At 39.9% G+C, this 21625-nt stretch overlaps 1 protein-coding gene and 1 long non-coding RNA gene across 3 annotated transcripts in view; one reads left to right on the forward strand and one right to left on the reverse strand.

The window, feature by feature from the left end:
* The window catches only part of AQP9 (aquaporin 9), a 29906-nt gene extending 14587 nt beyond the window's left edge, over positions 1–15319 (forward strand). For both annotated transcript variants that reach the window (XM_032194652.1, XM_032194653.1), the window contains 4 exons: positions 3226–3363; positions 4961–5079; positions 6745–6962; positions 11602–15319. In XM_032194652.1, coding sequence (XP_032050543.1) covers positions 3226–3363; positions 4961–5079; positions 6745–6962; positions 11602–11758 — 632 coding nt within the window. In that variant the 3' untranslated portion in view covers positions 11759–15319. The remainder of the gene's footprint in view (positions 1–3225; positions 3364–4960; positions 5080–6744; positions 6963–11601) is intronic.
* On the reverse strand, positions 1033–16077 carry LOC116493342. The gene is made up of 3 exons (XR_004253742.1): positions 16033–16077; positions 3986–4082; positions 1033–1075 (listed from the first exon to the last, which is right to left on the reverse strand). It is a non-coding gene; the product is annotated as an uncharacterized LOC116493342 (long non-coding RNA).
* Between the last annotated feature and the right edge of the window lie 5548 nt (positions 16078–21625).

The following is a 21625-nucleotide window of genomic DNA, read 5'->3' on the forward strand; positions in this document are numbered from 1 at the left end:
CATGAAATGGTATAAGCAGCAGAGTTTGCTTTAGGGAGTACAATTCAACTCGCCATGTTTTATAACAAGCAAGTCCCCTCCTTGCCCCAAATTTTAAAAGAAACTCGCTTTGTTTGTTCTCAGAAAAAACAGATTAGAGAAAGCAGAAACAGCAAAAAGATTCAGTACTTGAGATACATTCTGTGATACACTATCAGTGTACTGCCATTGTCCCTTTGTTTCTGCTTTAATGTTTCCTCTATATATTGGGTAGGAATCGTAAGAATGGCTAAGCCACAGGTGTCTTTGTGTGCTACATTTGCCGTGCCTTGCTTCTCTACTATTCTGTACTACCTCTACTGTTCAATTTGACCCACTTCATACCAGGAACATTGGTATAACTGCTTTAAGATTTTAATCCTCCCTGTAAAACAGAAACTCATGAGTTGTAATAATACATGGTCTATGTACTATAATACATAATACTCCATGTTGTATGTGGAGTTTATATTGCTCTTACAGCAAATGGTTCCCTTGTACTCCAGTTGTCATGGATGAATTTCTGACCATTCAGGACGGGGGTAAAGTTCATCTGGGCAGGTATCTGTAGGGACGTATAACTGGATCAATAAATAGCTGCCACAGCAGAAACTACTGCGGCAATCTCTCTTCTAAAGAGATTACATTTTATTTTACAAAACAGCAGGCATGAGGAGGTTTCTAAGTTCCTATTAGAAAGTGCTTGAGGTACTACAAAACATGCAAAACAGTCTTGCTACTGTCACTGAAAGCGAGTAGAATGGTGCATTGATAAAATGCAAAGTTAGTTCAGCAGTATGTTCCTATTATCTGAACAACTTTAAGCTGCAGCTCTTGGTTTACACACAGGCAGATAAAACCTTCTAATACAGTATCATGAAAATACCCTGTAAGCACACTAACCTTTCCTATATTGGCATCTCTAGGGGCATTCATCTCCATTATACAGAAAATTAGAGTTCAATTCCAGCAGGTCACAGTGGTTGCAGAGGTTGCAGTATTGTGCTTCCTGAGGTTTTTTCCCACGACAAAGGATTCTGCATGCAGTGCATTTTTTCTATTAAAGAATAGAAACAAACACTTCAATAGGCTGGGACAACATCTGATTACTGGTAGACATTTTAGAATATCAGTTCCCATATATCCTTGTTAGCAAATTCCATGGCTCTTTGGCCATGAAGTCTCATGTTTACATATCGCTAAAATATTTTGCATCAACTCTTTGTGGAATTCTAAATTCACAGTAACACAAAATTTATTGTCTTCACCTGGTGAACTTGAGTTCTTTTATCTAGGTAAATTCCCTTCCATGCTTTTTTTCCATCTCATTTTCCTCAATCTCTATATAATTTCCCACCATTTTTTCAACTTTAGCATTTCAGTCAAACTCGTTGTGTTCACTGTAACTAGAAAAAATGGGGAAGTTTCCAAAGCAGACTTTATTTATTTTTTAAATCATGAGACTGCCAGTGGCACAGGAACCAAGAATCTTTTACGTCCCCTATGTCAGCATGAGAACCTTCAACAAGACTTTTCCTTCGCAGATTTAATGTTAATCAGACTGCTAATATTAATATGACTTGTCCTGACCATCATAATCACCCTGTATTATATACAGGTGGGGAACAGTATCAGGTGTTGAAAGAAAGTAAAATGATTCATTCCAGCCAGAGTAAAGAACAAAAGACAAGACAACAATTTATCAAAATTCACATGAAGGGCTGTTAAACAAGGTGCCATCCATCTATCTGCTCTGCACTGAAGAATTTGAAACACAGTGAGGAATTCAAAATTAATTCAAGACTGATGCTACCAGGTCAGAGTTTTGGAAATGATACAAAGAAGGTTTTATCCAGCTTGTTATCTGTGTTTGTCAGTTCTTTATGTATCAAAGGTGCCTGGATTTCAAAAGATAATGACTCAGTGACCTGAAGTGCAAGCAAACACAGAAACTGTACATAGAGGCCCTGTCTCCAACACTATCCTTTGACAGACAAAGGTCACTCTCTTTTTATTTATTTTATTAAAGACAAAGGCCATTTTTTCTGATAGCACTATGGGCTGAAATGTGACTTTGCCTGGAAGGTAAGCAATGGACCTGCTACATCCATGCAAGGCTTGCGTTTTACTGTATTTTTACCATGGAATACATCTGTTTATTTATTTGGCAAGAAAATTGGATTTCTTAAGTATCAACTACATATTTGTGAAAACTGAAGTTTTCCAAAGGCATTCAATGCTTTTTTTTTTTTTCTTTTCTTTTTTTTTCCCTATGTTGATAAAAGGTATTGATGAAAGTTACTAGCATGTAGTATGATAATAAATGCATTTCAGAAATTAAAACCATCACAAAGACTTCCAGTGTTGCCAAAGTCTCCTATGTGTGAGTTCAGGTAAAGCTACTCCTAAAAGTGAAGGAGGGAAATTGCACAGGAATTCTCTGATTTGGTACAGGTGCCTTATCAGTTCCCTCATTGTGGACCCTCCTGCAGGGTATAAGAGCTTGATGAAAATGTGTGATAAAGAATTATGCACTGCTTTCCCCTCTCCCATTGGGCATGGTTCACCAGCAGTCAACATGAAATTGGGCAACCCTAATGTTATTTTATGTTCATGAAAACAGAGCTCAGAGGTAACCCCTTGCTGAAGAGAGGGACATGAACATGACTGAAATCCATTTCTCTTGAGTGTAGTCAGGGTCTAGCTCAAGATTCAGAATATGATCAAGTCAGAAATAGTCCTTACTTTGAATACATGACTGTTAAATTGAATCGATGTTTTGCTGCTCCAGTCCTCCCTTAAAAATGAATAAAAAGCTAAAGTCATTGAGGAGAGAGAATACCTGCAGAGTGATGGACCCTCCCATCACAACCAATAGGACAGATTCAGGATTTTTCTAGAAAAGTTATCTGCAGATTCATAGATTATATACTGCAGGGCAGCATTCTGATACATAGCACAGTCTGCGAACATCAGTAGGGAAGTTCTTAGTGCATCTTGGTGGATACTGGCTCCCTCCTCCTCCTCCTCCCCAGTTTCATCCAACTTATTTCAGTTTAATTGCAAACAGCATTTAGTCACGAAATAACCTCTGGGAAACCATGTACATAGTCTCATGCTCAAAAGTGCCCACATTTTTACAAATCCTCCACCTATTCTCATGTATCTGAGTCATTCATATGACTTAATTTGTGATTTATTTTTCAGGTGGTCACATAAACCCAGCCGTTTCATTAGCCATGTGCGTGACTGGAAGATTAAAATGGACCAAATTACCAATTTACATATTAGCACAACTCCTGGGAGCATTTGTTGGAGCAGCAGCTGTCTTTGGGATTTATTACGGTGAGTACACCTTAGACATGGTCATGGGACAAACTAGAGGTCAGGCTGTCTCTAAGGCCCCAGTTTTTCAATAAATGCCAAGCAGGCAGAGGACTGTTAACACAGAGCTAATGGCAGGACTGAGGCTGAAACCATAAAGAAAAAGGGAAAAAGTATAAAGAATTTGAAGGAAAAAAAAGGCTCAAACATTCCAGATATCCTACAACTTTTCTGAAACACTAATACTGCAGGAAATGTTCTGAAATTTAGAAAAATTATTCATGGGAAATCAGATACTCTGAGATCATGTATTTCTCAGTAAGGATTTTAAATTACTTAATAGCCAGGATATAGGGCTATTCATCTTCCAGGCAAATTAGAAACATTAAAGACGTGATCCAAGTGCCTGTAGGCTAGTATCACCAATGCCATTCATTGAGGTTACAGGATATGAGATCAAGTCCCTCCTGACTAAACTGCAGACCACCCTAGACAGAGAACTCTCCAAGGCAATGAACTCCAGGTAGTGATGAAGGGGTCACATACTGGGGGAGGAGGGAGAGATTACCCCTATCCTTAAGGCATGTTTCTATTTTATAGTGTGCCACAAAGGGAAAAACAACTCGGTAAATCTTTGACTTACATACACAGGTGTCCCTGAGTTGATGAATCCATGCAGTCAGATCAGTTCCTTTAATCACCTTCTCCAAAATTCTGCTTCTGCCCCAGCTATGCTGGGTCTGGATGCAAGAAAATAAAAAAATAAGGAAATGCCTACTGTAAATCAGTTAGGTGCTCAGTACCAATAGAAATCAGGAGCAGAAAAAAAAAAAAAAAAAGTTAGAGTTAGGGACTGTGGTTACTATTTTGGGCTTGGTGGTATTTTTTATTTGATTGTTTGGTTTTGGTTTTGTTTGTTTAAGGTTAGTGTTAGAGTTTGGGAACTTCAGGGCTTGCAATCAAATTATTCTGATGCAGAAGTCATATTACACTACTTAAAATAGACTTAAAATATACTAACACAGATGTATGTGGATTTACAAATACAGTAACTTAAATAAACTATGAAGTGAAGTTTTGGGCTACTTCCCTTCCCCTTGTGGATGACCAGCATAGCAGTTGGCTGTTAAGCTCATGCAGAGTGAAAAATTCAAACTTGTTTAGAAGAGGAGGTCTCTCAGGAGAGCTCATACCCAGAACAAGTCATTGCACAACTGTCAAAGAGAATAGCAGTAATTCCTCCTGGCTGGGAATTCCAAAAGTTTACAAAGTACAGTCAGGATGCTATGCATTTCTCAGGGCATCGTGCCAAATATTGCACCTCTTACAGAATAATGCAAATGTGCTTAGAATCAGAAAACTCTCCCTTGCAGGGAAAAAAAAAAAAAAGCCCCATTTTGAAGGCTGTGATACATAAACCAAGTCCTTCAATGCACAGGAGGAGAGGTGAGACGGGAGGGAATGAGCGCATCACCTCAAATCCATTAACTATGCTCCCAGATAAAATAAGCATTTTCAGATGAGCATGTGAAGTGCACACGTCTATCATATATATCCTAGTCCAAGCAAACCTAATGCTTATGGAGAAGTGCAACCAGGTAATTGCTGTTTTCTACAGACGCCTTTATGGAGTACAGCAACGGAACACTTGAAGTCACAGGACCTAATGCCACAGCACATATCTTTGCAACATATCCAGCTCCATACCTATCCCTCATAAATGGATTTGCAGATCAGGTAAGTGCACTTGCTGTCTCGACTCTACAAATTAAACATACTGAAAACTATAAAACTAGGCAATAAAAAATACATAGCTCTTTAACGGGTCTGATGACTCTCACCATTTTGGTCATACATCACTACGTACAACAGCAATGGGAATGCAATGCTGTTTGCGGGGGTTACATTTTAGCCATATTTTACAAGCACGTTAATTTCAAGTTGTTCTTTCCACATACATCATATTAATTGTTGCACTCTACATGTGTTTAATGCGATTTGTGTAAGAGGTTCTTCCTGGCATAAATCAGTGTTTCTCCATAAACTTCAGCAGCATTATGTCTATTTGCATCAAAAGCCAGCTCATTTTGTGATTCTTTAAGAAATGCTTAAACAGCCAGTGTAACACCAGAGTTTTCTGCTACCATAAACCTTCTCTCCAACCTTCTCTTTGCAAATAGATTTGTGATATTTGTTATTCTTTCAAATCACTGAGAGAATCTCCAAAATTCTCTACTTCATTTCCATCTGTATCTTCTAGTCCCACTTACCCAACAGTGAAAAATGCAGTTTCATATCTCCTCACTACTTCTCACCAATTTACCTGTTCAGGCATACATGAAACAAATACTGTGCAACTGAGCTATGAAAAACCAGGGATTGCTAGAGCACAGCAATTCCTCATGTAAAGGGCAGGACAATTGTGAAATCTGAACAAAAACAATCAAAAACAAACCTTAACACCTTTGTTGTGACTTTTTGTGACAAGTTCTGAATTTTGTTTTGGAGCAGGCAGCAGATTTTTCTTTCCATTAAGATCCTTTTGCCAATGGATATTTTAAAATCAAAACCAGATGAAGTAAAAAAGAAAACAAATCAAACAAAAAAGATATAAAATAAAATCAAAAGAAAGCCCAAACTTGTCACTTTAAAATCAATGTAAAAATTGTATGTTTTGACATTGCTGAAACTTCTTTCTGTTTTTCCATAAAGTTAATTATTAGCAAAATCAGCATTTACAAAACATTTGATTTAAGCAGAGCAGCACTTCCATCAGAAAGTCATTCCAAGAAAATTTCTTTCACCAGCTCAATTAGTATATGCAATAGAGAGATCATGAGATCATGTTACAGTTACACATGCAACCTTAATTCAGGTGATTTGGGTAAGTTTTTAGCTGCTCAGTTTGGATGTTGTGGACTTCACTTTTTTCCCCTGTGCTGTGAAGTGTCTGGATAAAGAGGTGCATATTCAGTCTGGTAATTTATTAGAATAAGCTACTGTCACATAAAGCACTTTTTTATCAGTGTAGTGGCAGAGCAGAACTACAAAAAACAAAACAAAACAAACTGTTGAACTGAACAGAAAAAAAGATGTGGAAACAAAGCATTAGACCTCACACAGGAAATACCTTTTAAATCCTCTATTTTTTCCACACCAGGTTGTTGCAGAGTTTTTGCTGTGTACTCAGCACATTTCTTGTTCTTTTCTTTCATCACAAATTCCTCCTTACTGTGAACTAGAGAGACACTGTGGTTCAAACTGTGATACTTTGTATAGTGGGATAGATCTAAATACCAGCTTTAAGCCACCACAATCCATAGAGATGTTGTAGCTTTTCTTTTCATTATTAGAAGCAACCTGCACATATTTATTCAATATTCTTTTCTTTGCATTGGCCAGGTGATGTCAACAGCTGTTCTTCTTCTGGCTATATTTGCTATTTTTGACACCAGAAATAACAGAGTACCAAAGGGCCTGGAGCCAATTGCAGTTGGACTTCTTATAATAGTTCTTACTTGCTCCCTGGGAATGAACAGTGGCTGTGCCATGAACCCAGCCAGGGACCTCGGCCCAAGGCTCTTCACAGCCATTGCAGGATGGGGAATGGAAGTATTCACGTAAGTAAGCCTGGATATGAAGTGAAATGCTTTTGGCTCAAATTGCTTCCTAGGAAAGTAGGATCCTGATCCAACATGGTACCAAGTCATCCTTTATATACATATAGGTAATTCCTTGCATACCAGAAACTACTCATGCACTTTGTCAGACATGCTCTAGGTACTGGGCTTTAAAAAGGATTTCCTGCTTCTAGGGCAAATCAAACACACATTATCTCTAATATCAATCATTGCTTCAAGCAGACCCTTCCCAAAATATTAGAAATTCTTAGAGGTCACTGAAAATATAAAATAAGTGCTTTCTTCTCTTCTACTGCAGCTTTTGTGAAAAAAAAAGAAATCATGAGAGAGTTAGGTGGGAATATATACTGTGTGCTATAAAAACATAGATATATCAGACTGATTTAATCTGTTATTACTACTGACTTATTGCAGAAATATACAACAACCTAAAAGCCTGATTTCCTGGCTGGGAGTGAAGGAGTAAATGAAAGAAAGCTCCCTTCATTTCCCCACGTTTCAGAGCACACTCTCAAATCCCTGTGCATGTGTGCACAGGCACACACACGCTCTTGGCTGGCCAAACACACAGCTAATTAGTTGAACATCAAATCCACAGTTTACACATATCTAGTGTAAAAGCCACTCCAGGAAGTCTAAGTGAGAGTAATCTGTCATCAGTAGTTGAATCTTCTGGTTTATTTTTGTATGCTTTGTTTTTCCGGTTATTTACAAGTAGGAATCCCCAGAAGTACTGTAGATTGCTACAGAACCCTAGCTAATAGAGATTTCATTTTAGCTACTTCACTAAGTACAAATAATCTGTATTTACGTAGTATGACTTCCATCTACACAAATCAAGTGCCTTGGTAGAGGAGTACAGTAGCAAGGCTTTTCTCATACAAAAGAGCAAGACACTGCGAACAGAGGAAACAGGCACAAAGTCATGCCCCGGGCCAGCTCCAAGGCTGGGATATAACACAGCTTCTGTGAGCCCGAGGCTGAAATCTGCTCTCTAGCCCAGTTACCTCTGAAATTTTCCTCCTCAGCAGCTCTGACCACTGTGCCATTAGACTGCACTTCTTAGAATGGCAGCCTGCAGAGTGATATCCCATACCTAGCATCCAATACCTCTTATTAGTTGTTTACTATAATATTAACTATAGCATTACATGTTAGAATCTGTAACATATTATGAAGTTTGATATTACATTGCTGAAAAGTTTGAAAGCCTGATTGTACTGTGATCTAGTCACAAAATACCTGTGAACTGCACTCCTCTCCTAAAGTAACATCATATGACTTTACAATTTACGATACTTAAGAAATTACAAGGAAAGTCTACATCTGTACCAACATGGGCTCTTCCCTAAATTAGTTTTAGGATTTATATGCAAGGCAGAAATGTATTCCCACTGTAAAAACCATACTAAGAAATCTAAAAATGGGAACATAATAAGCGAGATATGGTATCTCTGGTCATGGCCAGAACAAACTTCCAGCAGTCTCAGGGAAGTATAAACTGAGGAAGAAGTTTTCCTCTCTACCTTCAGTTAGAATCCTACAGCTATAACTAAGTTCAAGGGGGTGGTACAACATGAATATTTTCTCATCCATTTACAGAGCAAACCCGTATGGGACTTAGGAAGAACTTGAGCTTTGTTAGGTGCCTTGGATCAGCTAGAGGCCACATGAGAAGTCTGTACAATCGTAGCTGGGATCCTGAGCCTCCCTGTACTCTGCTGGCATCACATATGTACAGGGAACTTAAGTGATACAGCCAAAGTTGGTAACTAAACCTTGGATGTCTTGGCCTAACCAGGATTCACAGCCTTGAGACAGGTGTTTAAGCTCTTTGGTAAAAGGCAGGAACTGAGACCTAAGCATGAAGCCTCTTCTGAGGCATGAGGGAAGTGTTGCACAAACTGAGCAATAGGAAATACTGAAGAGACATTAAACTCTGCCTGGAAGCATTTCACAGGGTGACTGAGTCGCTCTGTCCAGGTCAGTGAATGCTCAGTGGTGTGTACAGAGCAGCCAGGGACCACCACAAAAGCATCCCTTTGGACTAGGTTAGAGAAGGCTGAGACTCTCTGACGCTGTGCTCCATACATTGAGATAATCAGTGCTCACAAGGAAAGCCCACTTTACCCTTCTTCATGCTTACCAGAGCAGTAAATTCTACTTTTATCTGGCAGCGAGCTGTGAGTACACCGGAGGGAGTTCTCCCACTGGACCACGGTGTTGTCCAGGGCTTTGAGAGGCAGCTGAGGTGGGGTCTGTAAGCGTTGCTGTTACTGGCACGCACCTGAAGGAGCAGTTTCCCCAAAACCTGCTCCCGGGTTGTGACACAGGCTGTGGCGTGGTTTCCCTAGGCAGTGGGACCAGCCTAGCTTTGGTTAGAGGCTCCCACGAAGCTGTTCTGGCCGGCTGCACCTGGCTGGGTGCGGGTATCTGCATGGTGCCTGCAGAGCTCAGCACAGCGGGCCGCCTCAGAAGCACCTGAGGAGTCCCTGTCATGGGAGGCAACGGCCGGCTTTGGGCACGTTTCTAGCGATTTGCCCCGTGACCACGAAGACAGACAGCGGCCTTCCTTAACCTAACACTTCAATACGCTCAGAAAAACCCCACGTGTGGTTAGCGCAGCCTCGACTATCGCGACGGAGCCGCCGTGGCGGTGGGCGCGAAGCCGCGGCCGCTGAGGGAGGCGGAGCGCGGCCGGGCCCTGTGAGGCGGCGGGGCGCGGGAACGCTGACACCTCGCGGCCGGCGGCGCTGCGCCAGGGAGCGCCGCTCGCTGCTCCCCGTGCCGGCCGCAGGGAGCTCCTGCGCCTGTTTGCAGCGAAGGAGGGCTGAGGGTCGCGGAAACTCGTAGCTCAGCCGTGCCCCCAGCTCGCTGCAGCTTTGGCATCGCGCTCTGCAAAGGCTTTGCGGCCGCCGCCTTAGCAGAGGATGGCTGGAGCGCAGCTGGGAGCAGCTGCTGCAAGCCTAGGCCGGGGTCCGCAGGTCAGGCAGGAGCCAGCACGGCACAAGTCGGGCCGTGGCACAAGCACAGAGAGAAACCTGCTGAGAAACACCTTCATTACACGCCCACACGTACACGCATACACAGGGATTATACGCAGGTAGCTGATGTGCAGCGTGTTGCGCTGGTTAATTCGGTAAGACCTTTGTCCATGCTTGTTCCAGAAACTCGGGCTCGGCAAACAGTCATGACTAAGCACCAAACAGATCTGTAAACTCGGTAGAACGATATCACGAGTTACATTATACCCGCAGGGCAAAATTTAAGTAATTCTAAAGGCAAAATACGCACACATAAACGCACACAAGGCATTTTTATGCAAGGAATAATAATACCATCAGTAGCACCGTGAGATAAGCACTGCTCTATTCTTGGATTGCAACAAGCACATTTACTCCTGCACAAATCTACACAATATAATTATCCGTACAGCTTCAAGATTTCCCTGGCAGCTTCCCGTAGAGTTCCTCTCACAGATGAATTTGTGCCTTGGTATTTCTGGGAGGAAAAAAAAAAGTCACTTCTCCATTTTCAATGTGCATGAAATTGAGGTGGCTGGGTTTTCACTGCAGGCTCAGACGTTGAATTAATCCAGCATGCTATTGAATCAAAACACCTTCATGCAGCAGTACAGTTAAGAAAGCCTGTGCTCCAAAAGCACTAGTCAGCAAGTTACTGTCTGAATGACAGCCTCCAGGAAAGGGAGAGCAATTATGCAGGAGACTTGTGCTTGTTGAAAGAGGCTGTTATGTATTGATTTTATACCTTTTAATGGTGGACTTCTTTCTTAAAAAGTGTTTCTAAATCATAGAATGGTTCTACACATTTTAAAATAAATCTTATCAATTGTGCAAAGTGAATTTAAACATTTCATTGGAACCAATATTATTCTGCTGGACTTTTTAACTGAGCACAGCAGTTTTACGAAAAGTCAATTTGTAGGTGTATAAAACTTGTGAATACTTGTTTACCTCTTACCGAACGATCCCACATTTTAAACACAGAGAGGACACTACATCATGAAATTTGAATCTTGACCATTCTAGTCAAGTATTTTTTTCAAGTACTTTACAGTCTGTGCATTTTATTACATTCCTCAAGGCAAACACATTGGAATCAAGTGTAATCTATTATAGGTTGCCAAGAGGAACACCGCACATACTATTGCAGGCCTGAACGTGCAGATCTCCATGCAGATGAGATAACCCATTACTGCAACATGCATTGCATTAATCACTTCTGAAAACCCATTCATGAGCATCTGGCAATAGCATCATTCAGGATTGCTGTGCAATAAATATATCCCAGTTCATTTCATTGCAAGTCAATGAAGTCTGTTTTCCACAAGGGAGAAATTATCACCTGTCCCCCAAACAGCCATGCAGTAAAGAGGCCTTATTTTCTAAGGTGCACGTACAGTACTTAGACCTGTGCCCCTGGTCGTTATTACTTAGTATTTCATTCACAATATGGGCAGGACAGACAGGGATGTCACACGTTTAAAGACATTTGAGACAAAACAGAAAGGTCTATGACATATTTCTTCATTGCCAAATAAAATGTAGGGCACTAACTAGAGTAATGGATAATGATAATTCTTGTTTATTTCTTACAGGGCTGGAAATAATTGGTGGTGGGTCCCTATAGTTGCACCTATGCTGGGAGGAGTACTTGGAGCTATTACCTATATCATTTTTATTGAAATTCATCACTCAGACACTCATCCAGGAGAAGAAAATGATGTATACGATAAATATGAATTGACAAACTGAATTGACAAACATGTAGTAAGAAATTAAGAATTTTCTTTCTTGTTATGTTGTATCATTTTTCTATGCAAATGATTGTTTGGACCATTTTATAAAACCCATATGCCTCAATTAGATATTCACATTTCAAAACAGAAAATTTGTGTAGAAAACAAGTTACAAACTGACTTCTTTTCATGAAACATAGGGCCGATCACATTCAAATCAGATAATTAAATTATGAAGGGAAGAATAAATTGTTGTTTCTTTCATAGTTTTCAGATCCAGTTATCTCCTAGATGAAATTTTAGTGAGATGATACACTGACCTGTTAATTCAACACAGATGATCTTAATCATGCTGCCTAATTAACTGAAAATAGATGAGATTGTTATGAAACTGTATGCAAAGGTAGTTAATTGGTTCAGTGCTGAATTAATGAATTAAGAGCACATCTCACTTCTTGTAGCCATTATTTAAGAATGCCTTGTCTGAAAAAAAAAAAAAAAAAAAAAAAGCCATACCTGAATTGCCTAAACATCAATAGAAGTAGTTTTACTAAATCTTTATGCTGCTACTGGTTGAACAGTAAGGAGTTAGCTCATCAGTGATGAGGTTTAGTAATTCAAAATATGAACATGAAAGATAAAAAAAAAAAAAAAAAAAAAAAAAAAAAGTGTTACAAGTTCAACACCAAAAAGATAAAGCTGTACTTCTGCACAGGCTCTTCATGGCAATAACATCCAGTTATTTTAAAACAATTTACTTGACCTTTTTGTTATCCAATATTAAAAACCTAACCTAGAATATTAGTCTGAGTCTCTCCTGCTGTGCTTTCTAAGTTCCATTCCTGTGGAGATGGGCCAGCAACAGAGGCTTGTGCTGTGTATAAGTTAGCACATGGACTGTGTCTGTACAAGCTTTTAAGAGGCCTGCTGCTGATCTACGTGGGGGGATTTCATCTGCTTACTGGGAATAATTTTTATTTAGGTAGCAGTAATTAAAATTAGAAACTGGTCTCAGACCTATTCCTAGATCTGAATTCCTCATCAAGCGTCAGCTCCACATTACATTTCTGAAGCATGGGTTCTCTCTGGCTAAACGGAAGTAGTTGGGCATATGCCACTTCCTAAATACTTAGCTGATGCTATTTCAGGACTGTAGTCAAGCTTCAACTTTGAAAAATGAAATTATTTCTGCTTAAGCATTGTGAATTGAATGCATCCAATAAATTCAAAGTTCATTTCTAATATACATACCTACATATATACGTATATACATGTGCATAGTTGGTGGTGGTGATCATGAATAAATAGACATCCTAGTCAATGATGCTCCTGAGCTATTTTCAAGGCAAAACTTCAAGGTAACTCTTCAATGCACTCATTTTAGGTCCTATTCCCTTTGGATTCCTACAGCTCTGCTCCCTAGAATTCCACACTGTTTTCTGATCTCACTCCTGAAGGAAGGAACCCTTCGTGTTGTCAGTAACAGCCTGTGCAATTCAGTGAGGTATCCACAGAAGTGATTTGGAAGAATATTGTTGTCAGAATTAGCCGTAGCGTTTGGGCAGGTCATGCCTGTGTCACTGTGTGTCTTTATCACGCTCCCTGGTGTGCCACACTGAATTCATGGCAGCAGAGGGATAGAATTAGCAGGTCAGGCAAAGCTTTGCTTGCTGCATCTCTAAGTCAGATGATGCTATATACTTCAGGGAGTATAATTCCCGTTTTAATGGTGTTTTTGAAGAAAACTTGCAGAACTGTAATGAATTTAGGTTTCCCAGACACTGTACCAACCTTGTGCAAAATGCTGATTTGATTTACCCTTTCTCTGACATGGGTTAAAAATTTATATAGCTATATAATGCAGCAGAATATGAAAAGGTAGGATTATTTGGAGAACCACGATAACAAAAGAGGAAGGTCCACAGAATCAGTTCTCTGTTTATCTGAGGAGATCACACCGGAGAATCAAGACAATGTCGCAGTTATTCATAATTGTAGGCTTTATATTGACAGCACATACAAGCAGGTTCATCTCTCCTCTATACACTGCACTACGTAAAACCAATTGGTGTGTAAAAGTGATTCCGACCAGTTCTGTTGCAGACTGAAACTCCTTTTACTCCCCATTGCAGAGGGCACTCTTGTGTGTTGGTGGTGTCTGACGGTAGCTGCCCTAGGTGACTGCCAGCCTCCTGTGTCTGAGCAGAGTTTATGAAGGTAGGAACAGCCAGAGGCTGCCCTGGATCTGAAAGGCCCTTGCTCTTCCACTAATGCCAACACCTAACATGAAACATCTGTGCATGAAAATACAAAGAGACAAATAGCCAATTAACCAGAAGAAACTGCTGACGTTTTTTATCCAAAATGGTCGAGGCAGGTTTTATCGCTTACTGTGCGAGAATTTTGCAGTCAGTAGGCTTCACATGCCTCACCGTATTGCTTCCTTTAATGCACTGTGGAAAACACAGGGAAAAGCACAGTACAGGTCAGGAACGAGAAAGGGACGGTTTGGGTATCCAACATACCGAGTGACCAGCCCACACTTGCTGTGTGGCTGTTGGCTGAGGTATATGAGGTCTACGTTTTCTCAAAGTCCTTCTGATTAGAACAGGTTCTGCCTGTAAATCAACATTAAATCTTGTTTCTCCTACTTAGGCCATTCCTATGCTGCAAATTACTGTATAAATTACATCTACTTGTCTAAAATGATCAACATGCCAGTTGTAAGTGGTGACACATTGGTATGACAGCACAGCAGTATCAAAAACATGCTCTGATCAAGTTGTTGTCAATTGTGTTTGCTTAAAGAACTCATTTTAAAACTTTAATTTATCTGAACATATGTTCAAAAATTCTTTGAAAATGCATGGTACCAATACTGCAGTTCGTCTTGCCTTCACAAAGGCCAGAAGTTTATTCAGGAAGAAGGTGTTACAGATCTACCTCAGAGGTGGTGATTTTCATTTTTAGCAACACGGATGAATTCCTGCTTCAGGGACGAAACTCAGCTGAGTCTTAACTATGGAGCCATGACCAGTATCTCCATAATAAAATGGGAACAATTATCATCTCATACTCTAAGCTTTTGCAGACATCAAGATCAGTTTTGTGCAAAGAAAAAAATGATTGTTAATTTGCATAAACTGTGCAATTTTCTAATATCGACTGATATTCAGTGGTCGCACTCATACTGAACCAATGTAACACAGTTGGCAACAAGAAACAGATTTTCCAGCTGTAATATATGGTGGTTAATGAATTAATAGTAATCAAACTTGATCATACTAATGTTGAAAAAAATCATTTTCAGAGCATTGCTCAATTTTCAGTTTGCATTTGTTCTTTTTTGGGCAACGTGTTTGTTCTCTGGAGCTAAACTTAGTACTGAAGTAATGTGGAGAGTGATCCTGCAAATAGCACTGGGTGAAAGGTTGGCTACTGCATGCTTTTTCACAGAAGCCAGTGGAATTATTCACAACGGGGGGCAATATAGGTGTTTGGAGAATCAAGCTTGGAGCATTGTGGAAACTGTACTTTCTTGTAGTTTTGACTGTGGATTTGGATGAATGTGGTGTTGTTCAAAATAAATACAGTCATTCCCTAATAAATACATTCCAGTACTATTTTTATTTTCGTAACCAAATAAATAAATAAATAAAAAATCTCCCCTCTGGCATCTAAGGACATATTAAGAAATAAATAGCTGCCTGTTACAACCCACAATGTTTTACAGCCTCGTGCTGCAAGAACACATTGACTAACAAGCTGCGTTCCCAGAACAGACCCCCTGTGGCAGATTTTGTGGGTCAGAGCAGTGCCAAAGCACAGAAATGCTCACGAGTGAGTAATGGCCACCGCTGGGCCAGGAGGCACCCATGCAAGCCCTCGCCTCTGGACCTTCTCCTGCTCCTGCCTGGGGGTGCCCTCTGCCACGGCTTTCCCAGCAGTCTGAGGACAGCCAGAGCCTAGGGGGCTATTTTGCTTAAGTCCTACTTTGGAGACTGCTTTTAAGGCACGCATATATCACACCAAAATTTCGCCTACACTGTTTACAAAATGCCCCAAGTTAATTTATCTGATTTCTACTCTGCAAAGATTAATATTTGTTACAGAGATGTGCTTTGCTCCTTTCATTTAAAAGTAAAATAATAATAAAAATAAAACCGTTCTGTGGGGATGAAAGGAGAGAGAACGATTAAGGAGCTTCAAATTTACTCAGGAAGCCACAAAAGAAAAAAAAATGAAGTGGCAACAGGCATTTTATCCTCCATCCATCCTGATGGCTCTTACCTTCCCAACAGTCCTTCTGATTTTCTACATTCTCCTCTCTTTTTCTGGCCAACACTGCCTGCTCTGCTCTCTCTCTATACAGTAATCTCCAGAGATTTAAATACAGCATGCTTCTCTCAGCCACTTACGAATCTTAGGAAGTTCTCATGAGAGCAAATTCAAGTTTCACCTCACGTGCTTGGTTTTTGGCAATTGCTTGCATTTTTCCCCCACACTGTTCCCACCAAGCAACCTTATGCTGGAAAATACAACAATTAAGTGCAACTTCCAGTAACAGCTGCTCTTTTTCTGTTTAGCACAATTGTTATTGCATAATAGATCATTTGTTTCAAACGCGCTATTTTTAAGAGCACTTTGAAAGAAGAAGGCTTTAAAAATTGTACAAGATCATCCAGGAAATAAATATTCTCTGCAAAGCAGTTAAAAGTTTGGATTTTTTTTTTTATTATTTTTTTTTATCTTCTAGTTTGCACCTGCATCTTGTTATAAAAATTTACACTTACTGCACTGTGAGTGTATTTCTGCTTATTTGCACACTCTTAGGGCATAGCATCAGAGGAGAGGTAGTAGATAAATAGCCATTGGTGTTTCTTTATATATTTAGATCAAATAGTAAAGAAATCCATGTGGTATAAAGCTAGACATTAGACATGTATGTCATTTTTTCTCTCTTTTCTGAACCCCAGCTTCCTGATGTTACTAAGAGAGGGAATGTAAATATTACAGCACCTTAAGCCATCCCCTTAAAGCTTCCAGCCAGATGACCCAGCTAGCTCCTTTCCCACGACGGGAGGACAGATTAGTGCTGTCCCTCTGACCTGCCTAGGGGCTGAGCACCCTGCTTTAAATTGTTGGAAATCGAGCTTTACAAACATTGCTCCAACCATCCAGAAATCAAGAGGGAGGATTCAATTAGGCACTACGCCAACCAATAAAGGGATAATAAAGGGATAATAGAAGTTCAAAAGCTGGTGAAACAAAGCAAGCCCTTTTGGGGAAAGATCATCCAAAAGGCTCGTAAAGCCTGGTTACTTCAGGAAATACTGAAGATTTTACTGGGGAACACCAAAGGAAAGAGGCAACCACAGTGTGAAGATCAGAAGATTGTCTCTTTGTTCACCTATCAGAAAACTTGGGTCTATCTTGAATAGAAATTGAACAGAAATTCAGACATTCTCAGTATTATCAGAAGGACCAGTTTGGACTCATTAATACTATTATTTTCTCAGCATTTGACACATAATAGCCTAACAGGTGAAGAATATTTTCCGTATCCTTGGAAATAACAGTACTCTCTTTCAGTGGTTGACTCTTCTCATGAAACCTTGCCTGCCTTCCACATGTTAACAGAGTTCTGAATGAACAAGCAACAAAGCAAGGAATATATTAAGATTTGGGAAGTCAGCACTGAAATGGAAGGAACTGACCAGTATCAACCAAAACAGAACAGATGCAACACTTTCCATAGCATGACCAAGGCATCGAATAACAAACGTAAAGCCAAAGAAGCAGCATGTGGTTGGCAGCAAACACTACTAAATTAGGGTCGGGTGTTTCATCAATACCTATTAAATGGACTTCAGAAATATGATATTTGAGAAAAGGACTGAACTGTAACCATGTTGTTTTCCATAGTAAAGGAGCAAAATGTATTTGAACATTTTCAGGTTAGTGAAAAAACATCAACAACAACAACAAAAATACAAACAAACAAAAAACAAATCTCAGTGGGAGAGAGAGAAATAGTAACTTCCCTGAATTAATTTCCAGCTCTGTGAACTCTGCTCCAACCCCTCAAAAGAGGCAGTAAGGCTCTCTGCATTAGAACTGCACAGTACCAAACCCAAGATTGTTCTATCTTCATTTCCATCAGGCAGATGACAGCATTTTGAGTGCTGCTGTTTCAGATGTTCAAAATATTGGCAACTGATGCTTATACACTGCAGAAAACTTCTTTTACATAACCATTCTGACATCTAAGGAAGAAAGCCCGTTTGGCTACAGTGCAGCATTTCATCTCATGTATGTATAAATCCCCAGTGGTTTTATGTTTTTCAGGCGATTGAAACAACACAGGTTTTTGAAGATACAGGCCCTGAAGAACAGCTATCAAACACAAGTAAACGAGGAGATGTGAATCCAGGTGCCAGACTGCCACGTAATCCCAGGGGATAAAGCAAGTGCAAGGGCTGCTCTTGCAAGTCTTCAAGAATGACAGACACAAACCTTGACTCAGAAGCAAAGTCTTCACACCTCCAGGCTGCTCACAGAAGAATACTTCAAAGACACGGGCCATTTATAAATGCATATGCAAACACCACTAGCACTTCTAAAGCTCCCAATCCAAGAAAACAGAAATGAAAATATTATGGCTGAACAAAATAAGGATGTGAACACAGACATTTCAATCCGCTCTGTCACAAGACAATGCTAAAAGCTATGGGACGCTGGAAGCCAGTATAAACCTCATTTGCTATTGCAGGTGGTTCCTTGAAATTATAGCACATAAGAAACTAAACAGTACAGCTTTAAAACAAAGGACAAAAATCTACCTAAAATAGTTATCCTGCCTGCAAGTAGAGCTGTATCCTTTTCTTCTTCCTCCAAGTCTTTAATCTGTTTTTTATTAATACAACTGGCTGCAGGCCTCTTTTTCTCTCTCCATGGCTCCTGTCTCAACTGTGTGCCACCAGTCTTTTGTACCCCTTGAGCATCAACCCTTACCCACAATGTTCTGTTTCCATGAAGAAGAATGAAAAAAAATTGGGGAGGAGGGATTTCAGGTATATTTCAAAATGCAGACAGTTCCATGCAAGTTCCAAATGTACATTGGGCTTTCAGCAACTCATCTGGCAGTGACACTCTTTTCAGTGACACTCTTTTTCCCTCTCTTTGATCAGCCACGTTGCGTACAGCAACCTGACAGGGCAGTAATCATCTCCCTAAGGAACATCAAAAGTATGTAGGCCTGGACGTCCCCCAGGGTAGTCCCTAGAACAAGAGACCTACACCGGTGTTGGTGGATTGTGATTTGGTATAGAGGATGGACCCTGGGAAACTGGAGTTTCTACAGTGTTTGCTACACTCTGACTGCAGTCTCTGCCACAGGATAGGATGCATAAATCGGTAAGAACCAGCTTGTGTTCCAGGTGCTGCATTGAAAGTGTTTAAGGCTAGCACAGTTCTTATTTGTACATCTTATTTCAGGTATTTTCACTAGAAAATGGAAAGCTAGAGACAAACATATATCCCATATAAATTATAAAAAGTAATTTTTGGGGCACAGCCATTGTGAAAAAAAGTATCTTCAGATATAGAAACTTTACTCCATCCCCAAGGAGGGAACGGGTACAGTTTATAGAAAAGTTGTAAGAGAAGTCCTATGATCTAAGCCTTTTTGAAAGCGTTTAAACATTATCATGACCAAAATAACCATGCTCAAAAATACTTAAGTATTTTTTGCTTTACAGTTTGCTTTGCTTTAAAAACTTATTTTTTCCTTAATGGCTTTGTAACATCTCAGCCTCTCGTTATAGATTTTTGTTTCTGTCATCACTTTTCTTGGTGCTTCTAGATGTGTTGAAGTTCCAGATCTTCTGATTTATTTTTTATTTTTAAATAAAAAGCAGCTTTGGTGTATACATGGAAGCTCCTGATTCCATGCATATGGTGTCTAACCACAGACAAGCAACCCATTATGCACTGGGCTTCTGGAAAACCGCAGCTGCTCTGTTAAGGAAGATCCTGAAGGCTTGATCTCACAAGCCTTCCTACTGCTTCAGTGGTTTGGGGAAGATTTTCCCTGCCAGAACAGCCCTATATTCTGTAGGACAGCTTTAACAGAAGCAAAAAAGCCTAACATAAAGGCCATAATGGTACCTCAGCTTCACTGCTGGGAAAGGAAGAGGATGGCCAGCCCACCTAAGAGGCTTGCAGTGTCCAGTTGTTCTGCAATAAGGGTCAGATAAAAGCTGAGGCAGAAAAAAAAAAATCTGTTATAGCAAATATAACATTGCTGATGACAGCAGCGATGCATAAGGAGGTACTTCAGGAACATGATTCCTCTGCTGAGCACCTTTGACCAAGGCAAGTTCCAAATGCAGGGCTGAGGTGAATGGAAGTTGCTGAGGCTGCTGCCATAAGCATTTACCTGGCAAAGAGCAGTTCCTGGCAGAAGGCCACACTTTGAAGAGCCCATTCTTTTTCAGAACATCAGCACTGCAACAGCACCTGGAATACTTTGCCAGTTGTGTATCAAAAGCCACAGCTCTTCTAAATCTCAATAACCAGTCCTATACTCACTGGTGGATTTAAAAAAAAAAAAAAAAGTTTATATTTAAAACACGTTTTATTTGTATAGGAAGCTCTTTCTTACCATTATTTACTATATAATTTTTGAAGACATTGACACAGCGATCTAAGTGCTGCAGATATACATGTATATTATCTTGATGTAAAATATACACAGTAAGTGTGTGAGTATGTCAAGATCACAATATTTTTTTAAGAAATATTATTTAGCTGCCTGATCTTGAAATACATGGACCATATCTGACTTTAAGCTGTTTGCTTGTCCTAATTTGAACATTTTTCAAATGTTAACAGCTTGTTAAGAATTAATTTGTAAGAGCAAGATCACTTGATTCCACTGTTTTACAGAGGTGGCTTCTGTAGTCAGCAGCAGTGTAAGTCTGAAACAAAGCAAGCAAATGTGAGGCAGATAGGAGATGCCAGATTTAGAGCACTTAGATCCTCTCTGCCCAGATGGAACACGGTTATTAGACCTTAAGGTCTAGGCACAGACTTTTTTTTGTTCGGTGTTTGTATGATGCCAAGCACAACGATGAGTCCCTGTAGTACTGGAGATGATAATATGAAGTGCACCTTCTCCATGCTGCTCTGCAACAGGCCTCAACCATGAACTCAGAAGCTTTTATTGTAGGGGGAGATAGCTTTCCCTACACCATTTCTGCAATCCTTGACCTCTCTGCTGAGACTGCTAATAATGCAATAATCCAATGAATGCTGAGACTGGTGGCTGCTTTTTATGACGAGATATGTTTCTAGTAACTGAGATCACCATACTCCATGCACAGAGTTTCAGAGGCAGATTCTGGTCCTTTTTTGTGCAGAGAGAAATTCAGCACAAACTTATCAAAAGCAGAAATGAATTATTTATATTTAGCAATGAAAGCACAAAACTTATTTGTATCCAAAGGGAGAAGTCCCTTGCAATAATTATATCAATAACTGCAGTATTTGACAGCTGTGGAATATGTGAAACAACGTTTTGAACAGGACTTCTATGTCCATATTCCATTACCAGACTCCAAGTGCCCTAAATTATATTTTTTGCATGAGGCAGAATGACTTTATACTACTCTCGGACAGTATGACTAGTATCTCTGGGGAGTATCATAGAAAGGTCATGTGTATCTCACAAGACTATCCCAAATCCCTAGATTTTTAATAAACACATTAATCCATCCTAAGTAGCTCACATTCCATCTACAGTTCTATTTTTAGGTTATTTGTTGTACTTATTTAAAAAAAAAAATGTGTCACCAGTTCTGGAGGATTTTTTAAGATAGGA

The sequence above is a fragment of the Aythya fuligula genome, chromosome 11 (genome assembly GCF_009819795.1).
Source record: "Aythya fuligula isolate bAytFul2 chromosome 11, bAytFul2.pri, whole genome shotgun sequence".
NCBI lineage: Eukaryota > Metazoa > Chordata > Aves > Anseriformes > Anatidae > Aythya > Aythya fuligula.